The 18,970-nt window shown below is 42.0% G+C and overlaps 1 protein-coding gene across 3 annotated transcripts in view; it reads right to left on the bottom strand.

Moving 5' to 3' along the window:
• Positions 1-2,740: 2,740 nt before the first annotated feature.
• Positions 2,741-18,970, bottom strand: part of CDC42BPA (CDC42 binding protein kinase alpha) — a 198,151-nt gene continuing 181,921 nt past the window's right edge. Inside the window, exons 35-39 of one of the 3 annotated variants that reach the window (XM_066618681.1) lie at positions 16,642-16,824; positions 11,444-11,561; positions 9,546-9,703; positions 7,147-7,260; positions 2,741-5,077 (exon numbers count right to left, since the gene is read on the bottom strand). In XM_066618681.1, the coding sequence (XP_066474778.1) occupies positions 5,072-5,077; positions 7,147-7,260; positions 9,546-9,703; positions 11,444-11,561; positions 16,642-16,824 (579 nt within the window). In that variant the 3' untranslated portion in view covers positions 2,741-5,071. Of the gene's footprint in view, positions 7,261-9,545; positions 9,704-11,443; positions 11,562-16,641; positions 16,825-18,970 lie in introns of all 3 variants that reach the window. The other 2 variants (XM_066618680.1, XM_066618682.1) reach the window with 2 other exon arrangements.

Raw genomic sequence — 18,970 nt, 5'->3', positions numbered from 1 at the left:
TTGGTGGCTCAGTGCTGAGATGTAGATTTCTTGTGCCCCTACGTGCTTGATATTCTGACATTCAATTGCTTCTTAGTAATTGGTTCAATAATAGGACATTATGCATTTGTTTGAGACAGAATGCTGAACTTTTCCTTGACTATTTTGTCCCTTTTGACTGATGTAATCTGTGTATAAAACAAGTTTTATAGCAAGACTAACTGCAGTTTTTTTAATGTTTTGAATTCTCCAAACTAAAATGCACAGAAAAAAGCAGTTCGATTCATCTTACCAAAAACTTTAGTTGACCACTGGGATTCTGCACTAGCATTTCTCAAAGCATACAAGAAATAAAAGCTGTGGGGATCCTTGAGCTCTCTTCAGGAGCTCCATGAGCACACCATAAGTGGCCATACTATGCCTCCTGCCTGGTTTGTTCTGGTGCTCCCTGAGACTCCCACACATGGGCTGGCAGGCCTCCATGCGACTCCTCTTAGATGAGCGTAAAGGGCTCAGGAAACCAAAAGGTTTGAGATCAGCCATGCTGCATTATTCATAAATACCTAAGCTTGTATATGATGTGGCATGTTAATCATTTACCTTTTGGTATTATGGTCAAACTCAAGACTGCTTATTTGCACTTTTAGCACCATAATTTTGTGTTTGCTACACTCATCTCTGTAGAAAAAAGTTTCCAAAAGGGAACATGTTGATAGTACAGCATACAGTCTTTTAGATACTATCATTGGGTGAGGGAGGGGAAAGAGATGAAATGTGTAAAAGATGGTTAAAGCGCTAAGAGTATAAAAAGCTGACAAGGGGCTGGTTAAACCAAGAACTATGAATGCCAGTTGGGATCCTGCTTGGATGAAAAAACTGATGCAAACCTACAGGGAACAGTGTTGAGTCTGCTTTATAACTTCATAGCATCTGAAAATTGCCCCAACAGACTTCCTTATACACAGTCTTAATGAAAGAAGCCATCTCTTTTAATGCTTTGCATGAAACCAAGTTTTGTGGTCTAGGGCATGATCACATTGGCAGGGGAAGCAGAGCTATAGGGTTGCTTGTATCTCCAAGTACTCTACTGGCAGTAGATTTAGGTGACAGAAAATGAGTAATCTACCATGGAGGTTATTATAGGACTTTTTAAATCTAACAAGGCTAGGAGATGTTTTCCTGGTTAAAGGTGTGTTCAGTTGCTTACACAATCCTATGATAGGACACAGCACTTCATGCATTAACTATAAGGGAGCCACAGCAAGTAGACAAAAAAGGGGGAGAAGGAACTAGAGATTGCATGGAGCTATTTCATGTACTACACACTTACAACAACTGGCATTAGCACTGGGGGGGTTAACTAGGAAGAATTATGTGATGCAGTAGCTGTAACAGCACTGAGCTAGACATGCTTCAGTTCATTGAATTCATTAATTCAATGAACTTTCATTAATTCAATGAACATTAAGTAATGGATTTCATTAATTCCATGAATTCAATGAATATTAATCTTCAATTAAGCATTGAAGATGCTTAATTGTTTATGTACAAAAGAAGAGCCTAATGTGATAGCGAAGCTAAAGCTATTATGGGTCCTTGAAAGAACCGTTTGCACAACTAGCTGATGCATGTAAAGGCTTCTCTCTCCAATCCAACAGCCAGGTTTGCAAAGGTGAAGCTTCTGCAAAAGTCAATACAGCAGCAATGGATGGGAATGGTGTGAAAGCTGGGGGAAGGAGGTTCTAGCCCCACTCTCCCCCAAATCCTTGCCAAACAGCTGAATGGATTTTAGTTCAGTGGGAGCAATGAACCACCACCTTCAGGATTTTTGTCTATGCTGTTGTTGTGCCATAAATGCTATTTGAATTTGCCATGTCATCACACATGCAATTTTAAGCTCCGTAACTATACCAATAGTAATTCTAATAACTTTTCTGGCAAACATGCAGATAAGACATAATTTCCTCTGCCTTATTACAGCTCCAAATTGTGATTAAAATCTAGTGAACATATTGTATTAAGCTCCAGTTGGCCTAAGCATTCAGCTTGAGACTATGAAACTTGCACTTCAGCCTGACTGTAAGCATATCACAGGCTGGTATCTATTCAGAGGTGTTATAGATATCTCAGTGATCTGTCTGCCATGGCTTAGCTAGAGAACTCTATGCAAGGTCACTCTAGATCCGACCAACAATGTTATGGGTTAGCTATGCTGTTAACATGGCTCTCTTTTCCTAGGAAGTTGGTTGAAATATAGTAGCCCCCTCTTGTATGAAAGGAGGGACCAAAATCAACACTTTTCAACAGGTGGTAAGGCTCTGCTAGGGCTGTCTCAATGAGAAGCACTTTGTCATCACACCCCTGTCATTCCATTCACATTCTATATCTAATACTCTTTGGACTTTTAATTTGTAACCTACATCTCTGCTACCCTGATCATCATCTTCAAGGTCTTCTTTGCACCTTCTCAGTATACTCTTTTCCCAGCTGTGTTAGTCCCCCTAACAGTAATGATGTAAGTAGAGGGGCTCAACACAGGCTCAAACAGGGAGGCTGAAACAGGCTGTCTGAGACTGGACGGGCTAGTGGAGGAGTGCATCTAATCTGAAGAAGCCTCTGATACAGCAGTACATTCTGACATGAGGAACAATGTTCTCTGTGGCTGAATTTACATGATTTATTCCATCATCCCTCCCCCTACCCATTCACCCCATAAATTTAATCTGATGGGGGGGACGGGACAAAAGACAAACCACCTGTATTTCTAATAGTCCCCTGTTTTATTGCAATACATCAAAGTAGGTTAATATTAAGTGTTACCAACATAAAATAGTGGTGGTCCATCATTTATTACATCACTGACTGAACCACCTTAAATATTTCTGTGCAAAAGAATCTACATCATTGTTCTGGAGCAGAGAATCTCTTACAATGTCCTCTACAACACAGAGGGCATAAATCAAAAATAAGAGAAGAGTGAGAAGAGGCAAAAAGCAGAATCTTTCCCCCACACGCACACTTGTCAGCTTTTATACTCTAAAACAAAAAAGTGATTACATCTAGGCCATGCAAAACTGTACAATAATATTACAATGAAAAAAATCCCTAAAAATATTTTTAAAAAATAAATGATATGAAACCGTCATACATAAAAAGGCAGGTATAATTTCTGTGAAATACCAACACTGGTTTTTGGTTGTGGATTTCTTCATCACAAGTGAGACAATTTATTACGCAGGATGGGAGAGTTTTTATATAGAAAGGAAGAGACAAGACGACAAGTTGTGGAATTGCCTTAATGCACAACATGGTCTTAAAAGTTGAAAATCTACAGCATATCTGATCTCTGAAGGCCCCTATGTAGATGAGGGGTTAGAAACCCAGATTCATACTGCAGGAACAGCCCAATGACTATATTTTTGGAGAGAAACAGGCTAGTGCCATTATTAGCCTCTAGGCACAAAGCCTTATTGCACTGGGCAGAACAGATGTCACAAGCCTTTCAGTGAAATTCACCCAAGGCAGATGCACATCCTGAGGTCTCCAGACAGGGCAGCCATGTATGGAACCCAGGTTGAACAGAGGTAACTTTCACACCTGTGGTGAAATTGTCTAAGGCTAAGCAAATCCCAGCAGGCCAGATTCTGGGTTCCTGATTTCTTCCTGACTCCACAGGCCAGAAAAGAATTTGAAGTGCTGCTGTTGTGTTTTATTAAACTCATTGGCTGAAAAGACACTAATGTTTTTCTACATTCAAGGCCCTAAACTACTGTCCTGAATCCAGTCTATCAGCCAAGCTTGCACCACTGCAGAGCAAAGCTTTTCCTATGCCCAGAGTCTCTATGGGGAACCTCCTGCCCAAAGTACATTATTGCATTTCATGTTTATCATTTGAAGACATTCCACTGCTTTCATATACCTGAGAGTTTAACACAAATGTCATCTGCAACTTTCAAAACCAAGGCTGCGGTTCTAAAAATATATGCAGGTTATGAATACAAAACAATTAAAACCCAAATCAACCTTTAGAAGAAGCCAACTAATGAAAATCTGATTCGACAAAGCAAACACAACAGGAATGTGTTTTGGAAATAAAAATTAATGATGTGTATAGGTTGTGTGTGTGCGTTCGTTCATATGTAAACAAACAAAACTGAAGCCTGAGGCAAGAGCTGTACAGTCTCTGTTTCATTTAGAAGTGAGCTTTGATTTACCGAGCCTCAAGAAATGTGCTACAAGAATAATGGGGTTATCAGTGAGGTACTTGAATCAGCCAAAGAAAACCCATTCACTTAGGGGAAGCAGAACCTGATACAGAAAGAGAGACTAATCCAATTAGTTAGGACTCAGTGAGAGATTATAAAAGTGCTTGGAGAAATGCAATCATATGTGAATGGAAATGGTGAATGATGCATAGCAGCAAAGCCCAACTTCACCAGCCAACAGTGTCAGAAAAATTAGAGCATCCACACTGGCTATGCAGCTGGAAACAAATGTTCGTAAGAGGCAACTAATTGCATGTGTCCTTGTGCATCCCAGGATGATAACATCTTAGAAAGGTTGGCATTTTTAACTTGTGAAACAGACCGATGTTACATAACATGTCAGGACAGTGATTTCTTTCAGTTACCTCTGTTACGACACATGTTTTGGCTTAAAAAACAGGTCCTGCCTTTTTTCATTCTCAGCTGGAGCTCAGATCAGTTGCCAAAGGATTCTGTGGAAACTTCAAGACACAACTACTTTTGAAGTAAATAATCACTAGACAAACTATAGTTCAAAACTTCTCAGTCTTAAAGCCTCTATAATAAGATGCCATTTAAGTAAAAGGATATTACTGACATGTAAGAAATGAGAATACCAGCCTCCATACTAGTATGTGGAACAGTGTATGGACATGAGGAGCATAGAAGATAGAGGAGAGGCTTGTGGGAAGGGAACCTTTGATAACAAATGTTGAAGTAGTAGTCAAGGGATTTTAAATAAATGCCTGTCCCTGTGTCCTGACTGTTTCTGAATGGCTTGCTGGGTGGAAAATTAACTTAGCGTGTCTGACTGGTTGCCATGAAATGCACAGTCGCAGATCTCTTGTTTATACCTGTGACAACATACACATAATCAACTGTGAGATTCTTAACAAGCCAAATTTGACAGACAAGATTAGGACACCTACTTAATAGAAAAGCTTTGCGTTCCCCCCCCCCCCACCATTCCCACAGTAGAAAATAGCTAAATGTGTGGTAATCCACTCAATGCAGAATAAGACACAGAACCAACTACTAGCAACTCGACACAGCTAGATGGTTAGACAGTGATCAGTATCTCATAGTACTTCATCATCTGTACCTTGCATGAACCTTGCTGACAATTTTTAGAGGAACCTGAAAACTCTGACAAGTCTCACTTTTGCTGTTGACTGGAAGGCCTTGGAATGGTTTAGTGGGAGCCATGAAATCTTACCGCAATCCAGGAAACCAATATTCTAAGCTGAAAAAACCCAAACTTTTAATCCACTTGAGCTTGGTCATGGCATGAAGATAGTAATGATCCCAAGGAGAAGAAAAATCACATTTGTCTAGTCTCAAAATGCAAATCACTAATTTTGCTAAAGGAGAAAAGGAATGGGCAAGTCTTTTGTTTGTGTCTTGCTTGTAGCTAGTATGTTGCATGTGCCACTGTTTGTTTAATGATGGTGGCCTTCCACTGTCTGCTCAGCCTGATCTCCATACAGGTCTGCTCTGTCCTGCTAAATGCTTCTCTGCTGGAGCTAAAAACCACAGTATTACATCAACAACATCACATATGCTCCGAGTTGGGGCGGGGGAGTGTGTGACGGTAACAAATCTCTTCAGAATAAGGTCTTGAGCCACCAACCACTCTAGAAAATCAGGAACAGCATTTTAGCTTTCGAGGCTGTTCAGTGTGCTACAGCAGCAAACATATACCTGCAGGATTCTATATCAGAACTAGAGGTGCCTGCATTTGACTGATGAAAGCCCACTAGAATCAGATAGTGAACCCAAGCACTGGTGGCCACTAAATTAGCCAGCTTAAAAACCCAGCTCCAAATTTCTCAAAACCCCTTATCTATTTTCACTTGATTTTGCTACATTTGTTCAATTGATAGTTTGATGCTGAATAGTGACATTATGCTAAACCTCTCTAGAGTCCACCTCAGGCTTGTAGACTGATTAATCATGGGCTTTATTTGCAGAATGGAGAGTTTTACCTTCCAGGAGATAGCAGAAGGCAGAGATATTTTAAAAGTAAGGATTATGGCTTTAGTTCTACTGATAAGGAGGAGGAAACATCATAGAGCCACTTCCTCCAGGCTGTGTGGACTTATCCAGTGCCATGTTCTATATCCAGATCACACCCCAATCTGTAGATTATTTAGTATGAAAAAGGGAACAACACAAGTCTTCTTAAATTAAAGGATCTCTTAAATAGGAATCCATCTTCCGCTGCATCACAATGCTGCTTTTCTTTTATTATATACATATGTACTAACTCTTAATTTTGTGTATTTATTTAAACTCTGTACTGTAGTAAAATATGAATCATTTTCTCTTAAATCAATAAAGATTTGCTGGCAACAATCAGATTGACATTCAAACAGAGTGGCTGATTGAAAGCATGCTTATGTGCCCTTGCAAGGACAACTCTGTCCCATCACCAGAGGTGGACAGGTGTCGCTGTGCTACTCTTGTAAAAAATATAATGAGATACTGTGTGTATGTGTCTCAAAGCAAAATCTGGTTCTCTCTTACACGGCCTGTTTTGGTCTGTCTACACTACTGCATTTGGTTTGGGGTGGTGCTGAATATGCCCATAATAATGAAAACAGCTGTAATCCTATGAAATAAAATCAATACTAATACAAATATACCAATCTCTCTCTTGTACATCAATTCTTCCTCCTGCCCTCCGCCAACTCCCTGCTATTCTTAAATGAGGGGGGGGGGAGGATGTGGTGAGGTGATGCTGCTTGTGCCAGAAAAGGCAAATACATCCTCTTCCTCCCATCCCATCCCTCCCCCTTTCACAGTTTGTTTGTGGAGGAAAGTTGGGTGTGATGACAGCAAGGACAAACCGAGAGTCATGGGGACAATAAGCTGCTGAGATGTCAAATCTGAACACTGAAGCCGTTCATGTGTCCCAACTCACGTGGTCAGAGCTCTCCAGGGAGAGGCTCTTGGTCTTGTGAGGAGAGATGGGGCTGGGAGGGCTGCTCAGGTTCGAGCTGTTAGAAGCTGTCGAATGTCTTGGAGAGTCAGAGTCCTGTAGCCCAAAAGATGCAAGAGAACACAACAGTGAGCAGAAGCAGAAAAGCAAGAGGGGTGCAAGGAAAGGACTCCAGGACTGCCTGAAGTCAAGTGGCTAGACCTTCCCTCTCCACCTGCCCTCCCAACAAGACCCAGAACTTTGGCCAAGAACAGCACCAGCTCTACCTTATGGAATATGGATTATACTGTCCCACAAGTACAGTGGCCATGACCTGCTTTGGGATGAAAACTTAATCAGAACTTTGTGCAGCAATGTTACCAAGCTATGTGCCCAGAACAGCATCCTTTAGGGCTGGGCCACATAAATTATTTTGTCTTCATACAATGTTCTCAAACATGCATTAGCATATGAAATGCCTTGTCTGTCCAAACAACCCTGGGCAGGCATCTGCCAAAGACAAATAAATCGAGTTATACCAGAGTTCCTTTTATGAAAGCAAGTTGGGAAGGTTGGATATGACGGGTTTCCATGGGTTACAAGTCATGATGTGTAAGTGCAACCTCCTGATTTTAGAAATAGATTATGTCAGAATGCCAGATGCAAGGGAGGGCACCAGGATGCAGGTCTCTTGCAGTCTTGTGTGTTCCCTGGGGCATTTGGGGCCCTGGGGCCACTGTGCAATACAGGAAGCTGGACTCGATGGGCCTATGGTCTGATCCAGCGGGGCAGTTCTTGTTTTTTTTTAAAAGGGAAAGAAGCCGGTGGAGATGCTGGCTTTTCTCTTTCCCCTTTTCTTTCTCTATCTCTCTTTAAAAAAAAAAAAAAAAAGACAAAACACAAGTGGCTGGTGGGAGGCTGGCAGTGCCATCCCCACAGACATGGTGCCCAGGACGTGTGACCTCCCTTGCCCCGCCTAGGTACACAACTGGTGGCAATGACTTCAATCTTCAATTTTCACAATTTACAGCAGCTGACGTCGAGAAGCAGTGGCTAGATCCTTAAAAAGCCCAGTTCATATAGGATATTTGCCATGCGAGAATATTCTTGTGGAGCATTTAGTAAGGACAACATTGTGAACCAACCTTCAACTTCAGTCAGAAACAGGAGTATGTGTTTTTCATTTGAAGCTCAGCCTGTATGGAGTAGGACACTGGCTGGAAATAGCAGCAGGAATACTCTCTTCTTCCTCTTAAACACTGTTCCTTTGTCTATTCCTTGATCACTGGAAAACCTTCAGCTTTCCACCAACTCTATCTAGTGTTTCCTACTCCTAATCTAATCTTTGTCAAATTCTACATGACTTGTAAATCAACCATGTAATCCTTAATTAATTTTCAGAGTATCCTAGTGTCACAAAACACTGATTTCTTCGTTGCAAAACACAGATAGCAGGACTATTTTATTCCACCTTATTTTCACATATGCATTTTCTGCATATATTGGACAAGATCCATGCAAGATCTTTTAATTCCACTGATTACAACTGGTAAGTTAAACATATGTTTAAATCTTCCCACTCAATTCAACGAGTTTTAACAGTACTTACACTGGAGTGGATCATGTCCTATTTGTTTACCCCAGTGGTTCTCAAACTCTCTGGGAGAGTTTGAGAGCCACTAAGTTCTTGCGTGGGCAGGAGGGGGGAGGCAGGAGGGGCGGGGGAAGGCAGCAGCCTGATCCCCGGATCGCACCGCTCAGGGGGGTTGCAGGGGCTTGGGCACACGTTCCCAAGCCCCTGCAGCCTCCCAGGGGTGCGGGGAGCCTGGCGTGACCTGCAGCAGGGCTCCCCGCAGCAGTGAAAGTAGATGCTGCAGGTCGCTGCAGGCTCCCTGCACCCCCGGGAGGCTGCAGGGGCTTGAGAACATGTTAAGGGGGCAGAGGCCAGGGCCCGCAGGCTGGGGCGTTGCGACATCCCAGTTTGAAAAGCCCTGCTTTACCCTCAAAGGTAACAGTATAATACTCCACTTGGATGCCCTCACTGTTACCCCACAAGCAAAAGAAGAAAAAACCCACAAGTGGTACTAAGGCTGCAATCCTAACCACACTTTCCTGAGTGTAAGCCCCACTGAACAAAATAGGACTTACTTCTGAGTAGAGCTGGTTTGGATTGTGCCCTAAGAATATGCTATAGAAATCCACCACATTTCAACCCACACAAACTCTTCCTGAGTTTCAAGTGAATTGCTTTTTCCTTTAGTAGCACCTTCCCCCCTTTTTCTCTACATCACTGACTGAAGCAGCCCTTCGGTCTAGTTCAGAATCAAGCTATTCTGTCTCAGCACAGCTGAGCGCAGGACCTGTGCTCCATGCCACTTTCTTTACTTCCATGTTATACCCACCTCTCGCTCATAGTCCCTTGCTGGCGCATCACTGCCTTGGTCCAAACCACCTGAGGACAGGGAGCCATCTGAAGGGGATGCCATTGGCTGACGTTTTGCTCCATAGCTACTGCCGGAGAATTCTCTCCGCAAAGCACTGCCATTTTGCGCAGATGATCCTAGAAATGCACCACGAAATTTAACGCCACACACATATGAAGGCATTAGAACTGCAACCTAATTATTTTCCTCAAACCATCATTTGCTGCATTACGTGTCGCCAACTTCGTTTTCCGAACCTCATTTACCAAACCCTCCCTTCTCTCCTAGTATTGTTTGACTTGGACTGTAAGTCCTTGGGGTAAGGACTTCTGTATAACATCCAGTTCACTGATGGCACTGAAAACACACTTAGGGAGCTATCCTAAGCAACTTTCCAGCACTGACATAGCTGTAGCAATCTGGCATTCGCAACATCCTGCAGTGGGGAGGCAGTCAAGGAGGCCTCCTCAAGGTTAAAGCATGTTTGACACCTTACCCAGAGGTTGCATTGCTGCTAGGTCAGTGCTGGAAAGTTGGTTAGGATTGCACCCTTAGTAGCATTTCATATTAATTAGCAATAGTTTTTTAGAATTATTTGGCAATTCTTCAAATGAATCTCATGGAATACATCAAAGTAATCTGAGTTTTTTCCACAGTCTCTCCCTGTACACTGCCTTTCTTCCTCATGTCCCTACATACCGAGCAGCTCAGAATAACTACAGGTCCATCCTATTTATACATGGATTTTTTATACATGGATTTGACTCAACATGAATGGCCCCTGCAAATGAGAAGGAATGTGCTGATCCCTGGAGAAGGGGAAAATGCACTCCTTAAAAATCAGTTTAAAAAACTGAACAGTCCTCTAACAATAGCCTCCTTAATGAGAGAGAGAGAGAGAGAGAGAGAGGGCAGCTGGCTGACAATCCATCAATCCTTCTCTCTCCAGGGGACCCCTCCCTTCCCCCTGAGCACTTGAAAGAGAGGTGATCATTTTGTATTGGTGAAGAGAGGGGCTGAGTGAAGTGCTGATGGACTGTCTTCTTAATGACTCTTATCTTACATCACAAAGGTTAGCAAGATTGTTTTTAAATTACTGGAGCAAAGAAACTTTGTTTTTTTAAATTGATTTGCTATAGTGCATTTTTTGCCCTCCAGTGCTTGGAATGGAACCCACAGGAATAATTAGTCTCAACCTGTATACTGATTTACTTGGATACTTGGTAGCTTAGCTGAATGTTGCTGCTGCTTTTATTGATTCATGTGCAAATTTCATGGCTACATTCTGCTGGCTTTCAAAACTGACTATTCTATTTTATTATGCTATTACTTTCAAGCATTATGATAAACTGACTTGAAGATTAAGATTCAAATGTGGGGGTAGAAATATTTTAAATAAATGAATACTAAAAATCAATTTTGTCTTTCTTACATTAAGCACAATCTACATTGCTGTGGGATACGTTACCAAACAAGCATGTACACTGGGAAGTTTCAAAAGTGACCTATGACACAGCACTGCTGTTCCAAAAACAAACTAAAAGTCACAGTGCCTGTAGTTGGTCACTTGTGCAGACATAGATGGTTTCAGTAGATCACAGATCTAGATTTCAGTTATAAGTTTATGGAAAAAGAGGACTGTACCGCCATCCTTCTGCTTTACTCCAGGAGGGCATACATTTTCTGGGGTGTTTAAAGAGAGAGCTAAAAGTCTTCCTGAGTCTCATGTGCTTTGCACTAGAACACACTCAGTCCCAAACACAGTATATTCTTAATAAAGATGTTAGATAATGTAACAGTCATTAGCACAATTGCAGCAACTGCCCTCTTTCAATGAAGACAAAATCTGCCTGAGACAAGTCATAAGCCCAACTTACTTGCTGCCAAACCACTGCTGGCACTCATGGAACGTCCTGGTTCAGTGCGGGATTTTGTAATTGATGGGATACTGACAGAACCACTAAACATCGTCCGACTTTCCTGAGGCCGAAGGTTCTGCAACAGAGAGAGGGACACAAATGAAAAGGAAGCTGGCCAGTGCAAATTCATTGCAGCAGAACTTGTAAGGGAACTAAATTAAAACCCAAATGCACACATAAAACAATGGCTTGACCTTGAGTTGAGCTAGTATGTGGGCAAATATGCAAAAGTTTGGTTCTCTAAATGAGCCCAATGGATTGAAACATATAGGATACTACACAGTGTGACTACACAATGTGGAATTATGTATGCTTATGCAGACAACTGTGGGAACACACATCTAGGGAACTTCAGATTCCTTTGGCTATTGGTCCAGTAGAGTTCTACCCAGGGCTGACACAAAGAATTTGGTGCTAAACATTTAGCATATTTTTCTAGTCTTGCACAGAAATAAGGGGTGTTATCTGCATCTCACGGACAGACTTACATGGTCTTCTGTCCGTGATTAGACTATAAAGGCTAATTTGGTGTTTACTTGGATAGGATTTGTGGAAATTACTACACTGTTGCTGGAAACTGTGTGCTAATTCACATTGTTTGCCTCATGTAAAAACTGGCAAAATGATATCACCTTTCCTAAACAGGAATATCCAAGTAGGTGTATCTTTTAAAAAAAGCTGCCATGTACTTTTACACTTCATCTTTTTTTGACTTCTTCTACCAGGAGTAGAACACTTGTTGAGGTGGTTCTCAAGACTCCCTTTTCAGAAGACTAATGGACTAATCTGGACACAAATTGTAATTGTGGATCCTTCCTCTATTTCCTGCACTCGGTGTTTGCAGCTTTGTCTCTTAACCATGGAACTTCTAGTAGTTTATTGCCTGGTTAGTCTAACCACTGAGGATTTGATATTAGTTACAATGTACAAAGAAATGGTAGAAGGCATCTTTTAGGGATGGTTAGAGTACAAAGTTCCAGCCTCTGGAACAAAGTTCCTGTACTTTGCTCCTTTTTGGAATGATGTACAGGTTGAGCCTACTTCTCAGCGGATTTTATATGAACAGATTTTGCTCCCCTGGACCTGCACTGAGCCAGATTTGGCCCAACCTGAATCTTCTGAAAGTGACTGGAGCTGTGTTCCTGTCACCTCCAGAGGGTGATCTGAGGGCCGGGGAGCCAGTGTGTGGCTTCCCTGACTCTCAGAATGCCTTCTGGGGCCTCTGGAGGCCTTAGAATGTCCCTTCTGGTTTTGTGTTAAAACCAGAAGTGACATTTAAAGCCCTTATAAGGCCTTCAGAGGGCTGGTGAAGCCCTCTCTGAACCTCTGAAGGCCTTCCAAGGCCTTTAAATGTCACTCCTGGTTTCAATGCAAAACTGGAAGTGACCTTCTAAGTCCTCCCAGAAGTCTTAGATAGCATCCTCCCTGGCCCTCAGATCACACTCTGGAGGTGACTGGAGCACAGTTCCAGTTGCCTTCAAAGGGTTTAAATCCGTGGCTGAACCATGGACTTAGTTATTCAGGTGTTCGGCATCTGTGGGGGTTCTGGGAACAGATCCCCCCCAGATAACAAGGCACCACCTGTATTTGTTACCTTTCCCATATTGCCAATTATTGTTCTTTTCAGTTGGGGAGAAGTATCAGTTCCTTGCTTTCCCATAGCATGAGTAATCAACAACTGTGAATAATCACACACAAAAATAAAAAATAAAAAAAACAGATTACACAATGAAAATTCCACCGACATCTGCAAAAAGAGATTTTAAAAAAATATTGCAATAAAAACAATCAAAGAAAGTGGAAACAAATGTGTCTTTAGACTCCTCCATAAGCACAGGAAGGAGGGAGTACAGAAAACATCCTGATGGAGGGAGCCTCCACAGGGAGGCTGTCACCCCCCACCCCAATGCCTCCCTCTGCATCCCCATAAGCCACACTTCATATAACAGGGACAAAAGACTGCCTTCCCAGAGAACCTCAGGGAAAGGTCTCCCATTCACAAGGGAGAAGGAGGTCCTTTGACAACGCATGCCCTAAGCCATGTAGGGCTTTAAAGTTCCTAACCAGCACAATGAATTGTATCTGGAAGCACATGAGCAGTCAATGTAGGCAGAACAAGTGCAAAATATTATATTAATAATGATCTTCTGTACCAGCTGATGCTTCCAAAGGGCCTTCAAGGCAGACCCATGTAACAGATGTTACAGCAATCCAAACAATGACTAGGCATAGATAACCAAAGCCAGGTCTGACTGACCCAGAAATGGGTACAGCCAAGCACACCAGCCAAAGCTAGGCCACAGCTGACACTAGGCCATCCAGGACCAAGACTGGGCCCCAGAGTACCCCCCAAATTCAAATATACAAGTTCTGCTTCTTCACCATGAAGCTTCCAAACGAATGGCTCCTCCATGGTCTTTTGCTATCTGGCAAGCAGTAGCTAATCTGATATAAGCTACACCAACAGGCTCTCGCAGAAGCCACACAAAATAAATGATAATGGCTTAAAAACAGATTCAGACCAGAATACACTAAATTCTAGCCTAAAACAAATACAGCACCATGGGGTATCTATCACTCAAACAGCAAACTTCAGCACCAATCAGACTATAGCCATCACAGGATGCCCCACAATGAAGACAGAGCTTTCTGAGTACTTCAGGGGTTTGTAGAAGTTAGGAACTTTAAAAAACAAAACCTCCAAAAGGAAAAATCCTCTTCCAAAATGATTTACTTCCTGGGGAGTCTTTACAGTGCTTGGAACATCCATTTCCTGCCCAAGAAGCAGGGAGTGTCTGAGCAGGAGAAACTTTCCACAACGAGAAGCACAATGCATATGAAGTGCACTGAAAAGACAACTGGATATTTGGAGGGGGGGATGGGGAAGAGCAAGAAGAGCCAGTAAGGCAGAAAACACAAGTGATGCAGCCTAACAGGTGACATGTTTACTCTGAAGTAAGCTCCATGGAGTCTGATGGAACTTACAGCACAATCCTGTGTGTGTCTGCTCAGAAGTATGCTCCAAGTGGGACTTGCTCCCAGGAAGGTGTATGCGGGATTGCAGCCTTGTTCTCAGGAAGATGGAGGAGGAATGAAAGAAATGAGGGTTCCACTGCTCAGCCCCTGTGGTGAGAACTAAGGCATATTTATTCTGAAGTAAGCCGATGGAGTTCAGTGGAATTTACTCCAAGGGAGGTGCGATTACTGCAACATGTGGATGCAGTTCACCTCTTGAACCAAAAAGCAAGTTTCAACACTCTCCCTTTCCGCAGTTGAGCGGAAATACCAACTGGACTTTTTATACCAGGAAAGAGATAATGAGCCCAGCAGTTTGTTCAACAACCAACAAATATATAAAAGTTCCTTTGGAAAGTGCACTGTAACATACAAAGGAGCAGAAGTATGCAGATATATGGTAGGGCTGAGAGGATGGGATGCTAGTTGGTTCAGCTGTTTTTATATTGATGTTTGCTATTTTTGAAACTTACAAAAAAATGTTAATGTGTCTTTGACAGCTTGCTTTTCCATCTCTAATATTAGGTATATAGTGAGCCCTAGCTTTATGATGGTGATCCACCATTGTACTGTGAAAATACTGTGACATGAACTCAATAATGTACTATTTTGGGGTAATTCATTCCAAGACCAGGGAAGTTGACATTTCTGCCAAAGACCTAGGCTATTTCTGTCTCTAAAAGGTAATTTGAAAGGTGCCTACTGTGCTCTTTAGGGGCCAGGGTTATTAGTTTACACCAGCAGTCTCCAAACCAGAGACCGCTGCACATCAGGAAAGCCTTTCCCAGCGCAACCGGCACTTACCATTCTGGCTTGCTGCAGGACTTCATGTACCCCAACAGGGATGATGTAACACTCTGGCCAGTTGTGTCTATGGTACAATGCCACAGTGGGAATTGTGCCCGGATTTCCAGGCAGGTGTGAGTGCATGGAGCATTGTGTTGCCCCGACTAGGGGACATGAAGTCCTGCGGCACACTGGAATGGTAACCACCGGTCATGGGGGTGGGGAGGATAAAGCCAAACCCTGGATCCGGCCCACAGGCCAGGGTTTGTAGTGGACTGGTTCACACCATGCTGTAATTATAAAACACAAATTAAAAGGCTATGTCCTTTTCTCCATAAACACAGCTACAATGTTAAAAATGTCACTACCGGCTGAGATGCTGCCTAAAAAGCTTGCGTTTGTATCAGCACCAGCTACATCCTTCCTTCCATACACACAGGCATGATGTTAAAGACACTGCTATTGGGTGAGATGCTACCAAAAACTTACATATGCACTGCTGATTGGTTTGTCTATCACCCACAAGGTTCTGTTGGTGGCAGTCATGAGCTGCTCGTCAAGTGAATAACTTATTGTACAGTGAACGACTGTTAACTTTATTCAAAGGAAGTTTTACTTTGAAATTTTATAAATGTATAAGTTACTATTCATGGTAAATTTATGAAATTTTAAATTTGCACATATAAGTATTTTATGTTTTTCATGTCAAAAATAAATTCAAAACTGTGAAGAAATTAAATATTGCATATATTCCCAAGATTTCCACAGGGTGTTTGGAAAAAGAAAAAAATGCCCCAAAGAACTTACTTTTCCCCACAGCTTCATAATTTCTGGAACTTTGACATCTTTAGTTAGAATGTGCCACTGGCTCTCCTCAGACTCTCTCCAGCCTGCAGCTTTACTGAATAGCTCAGTGGACAAGACAACCACAGAGCAATAAGTGCTGCATTCCAACAGTTCTTTGGACATGGAACGAGACCTTTCACTTGGTGGTTTTTTTTTTAATCCAAGTGAAATATCACTTGCTGGGATATTTCCCAGCAGCATGAGGAAAGCATGAAGGTCTGGGGTTTGGGGTGGAATAAAGTGGCTGCTCTGAACCCCTGGTATTTTGGGACAAAGTTTGAGGGCCTCTACATTGGCAGAGACTCTCTCCTATCTTGCCTCATCTTCCCTCTGTTTCTGCACACTTTATTTTGGGTTAGAAGCTAACAGAAAATGAAACAGGAAGGGTAAAAGAATATCTAGGGGCAAATGAAAGCAACTGCAAAGCTCAAATCTCTCCAGGTATTAGCTAGGCGAAAGGAACACCACACAGGGTTAGTAGCAGGAACATCTGGCTGAGCAATTCATACCCTTAGATTCATAAAGGCTGTTGTACGAGGGACAGAGCGCAGAGGTGGGGAATATGCAGGGTTTACGGAATGATGGGAGAGGAAATTTTCAGCTGAATTAACAGTCATGTGATAGATGTGCTCGAAGTTTCTTGGAGAAGAGATGAGACAGGAGTGATCAGGGGGAGAATATGGGGAGCTTGGCTATCATAGACAACAGAAAGAGGGGGAGGGGAGAGAGAGAAAGAAAGAAAGAAAGGTAATGAGGGATGGTAACAGGAGTACAAACTATGGATCACGTGCCAGTTAAAAATTGAGTAGAGCAAATTAATAGGCATATCCTATACACACTAATTCAGAGACTATTTTTATCTACTTTTGAACAAATTCACCCCCATCGCTATAACATTTTAGCTTCTGTACTGTATTTCTTCTAACAAATCACCATTCATTACTATTTTGAAGCAAGGAAGTAGAGGCATTCAAACAACAAACAGTCCAGCATATTCTTTTTCTTTCTCTCAGCGTGTGACTGGTCTACCTTAGAAATGGAAGGTACTGTGAACATGGTTAAACCTCCTCTCCTTTCCATTCCTGCTACCTCTATCCTGCCCTGCCCTCTGCTTCCATTGCTGCTCTGTGTTGCTCAGGATGGGGTTGTGCAGGAAATGTAGCCAGCCAGAAAAGGATAGAATGTGGCACTGGAAACCTCTACACCTAGTCAGCCTGCCCTGGCTTTGCTTGCATTTCTCCATGAGCTGCACAGAAAAAGTAGGAGACAAATGCCGGTTCAGCTCAGGGCAGGCATGGCTTCCATAGCACACCTATGACTTATGAGGACATGCCTCCATAGCCCGCTGGGCAGGGACAATGTCAGTGCCAATAGCACTAAATTCATGTCCAGTTGTAGAAAACAACTACTGGCCTTGGGTATATCAAGTGAAGAATCAGATATAACTTCCCTGAATGCAGGTTTGATCGCTAACTTTCAGCTAATGCCTATCCATGTCAACTATATACACAGTTGTGTTTTACACTTTCTGAGCTATCCCAGTATTTGTGGATCAATGTTCCTTTCCACATAGATGAATAAAGGAAGGCCATTATCCTGAAAATCACACTATTTATGATGCAACTACATAAAAAATAAACTGTTTATTTTAGTTAAAAGAATAGTTAAAAGAATGATTAGGGTATGAAAGAGACAACATAAACAAGAAAGGAAATGCTTTATGTTTCATATGCATCTGGTGAATGATACATTTCATCATTACTAATAATATTTTTCCCACCCAAGGAGACAAGGAAGACAGAAGATCTTCTCAGCGCAGAAGACTGCACTAGACAGTCTTCAGGTTTCATATTTATACATTAAGCCCCATTTAGGACAATCAAAATGTTAACTATAGTTATAGTTAACTATTTAGTTACAGTTAACTACTATAGTTAACTAAATGTTAATTAATGTGTTATAAGGCGGTGTACAGTCACAAAAAACCCCCTAGTAAATTCCACAATTTGGTATGGGAAGGCATTTAGAAATACTTGAGAACCTAGCTTAGCAAAATACTAATGCAAAGGTTCCCTAGAACACAATTATTATAAATGGCCAACATATCTGGAGTTGTTCTAGAGTTCATTCTTTGGCCATGTATGCATCTGCATGCATGCAGAATTACTGCTGGAGGGAAGGTTCCCTCTGAAAAATGGATGCTCATAGGACTGAGACTGTCCTGGTCAAGCTACCTGTATGGCCCAATGGATGTCATACGATGACCTCTAACAGTAGCCTCACATTCTGGGTATGATGTTCTGCATTCCCTAGAGTGAAACTACTGCCTATTCTCGCTTATCTAATACTTTGAAAAAGATTGTAAGTATCCATCTTGCAAAGCTGTATAAGTATCTGTGTTGATTGTTGCATACTATTGATTTGAGTGGGGAATGTACAAGACTGTGGATGCACACAGTATCCAATACAGCAGCACAAAAGAAGGGGCATGGAGCAACGGTCATGTATACCTGTCAAACCCAGTGAATTCATTAGAGTAGGTCTATGCAGGTCTGAATAAGAATCACAAAGTCTGGTTTTACATTCTAATATGTGCTTAGTCACTTATACTAAATTTAAGCCTCATTCATCTAATTTTAAAATATTACAATAAATCAATGCATAGTCAGCTTGCCCCGTGTAGCTTGCCCCATCTAGTGGACAAACACAAGATGTGTAAATGCTACTTTTTCTTAAGGAAAGCCCTATCTTGAGAAATACCTTAGATCAGTGGTTTTCACACATTTAGCACTGGGACCAACTTTTTAGAATGAGAATCTGGCAGGACCCATCAGAAGT

Source organism: Tiliqua scincoides, chromosome 1 (genome assembly GCF_035046505.1).
Source record: "Tiliqua scincoides isolate rTilSci1 chromosome 1, rTilSci1.hap2, whole genome shotgun sequence".
NCBI lineage: Eukaryota > Metazoa > Chordata > Lepidosauria > Squamata > Scincidae > Tiliqua > Tiliqua scincoides.
This window is presented reverse-complemented; position numbering and strand designations above follow the sequence as displayed.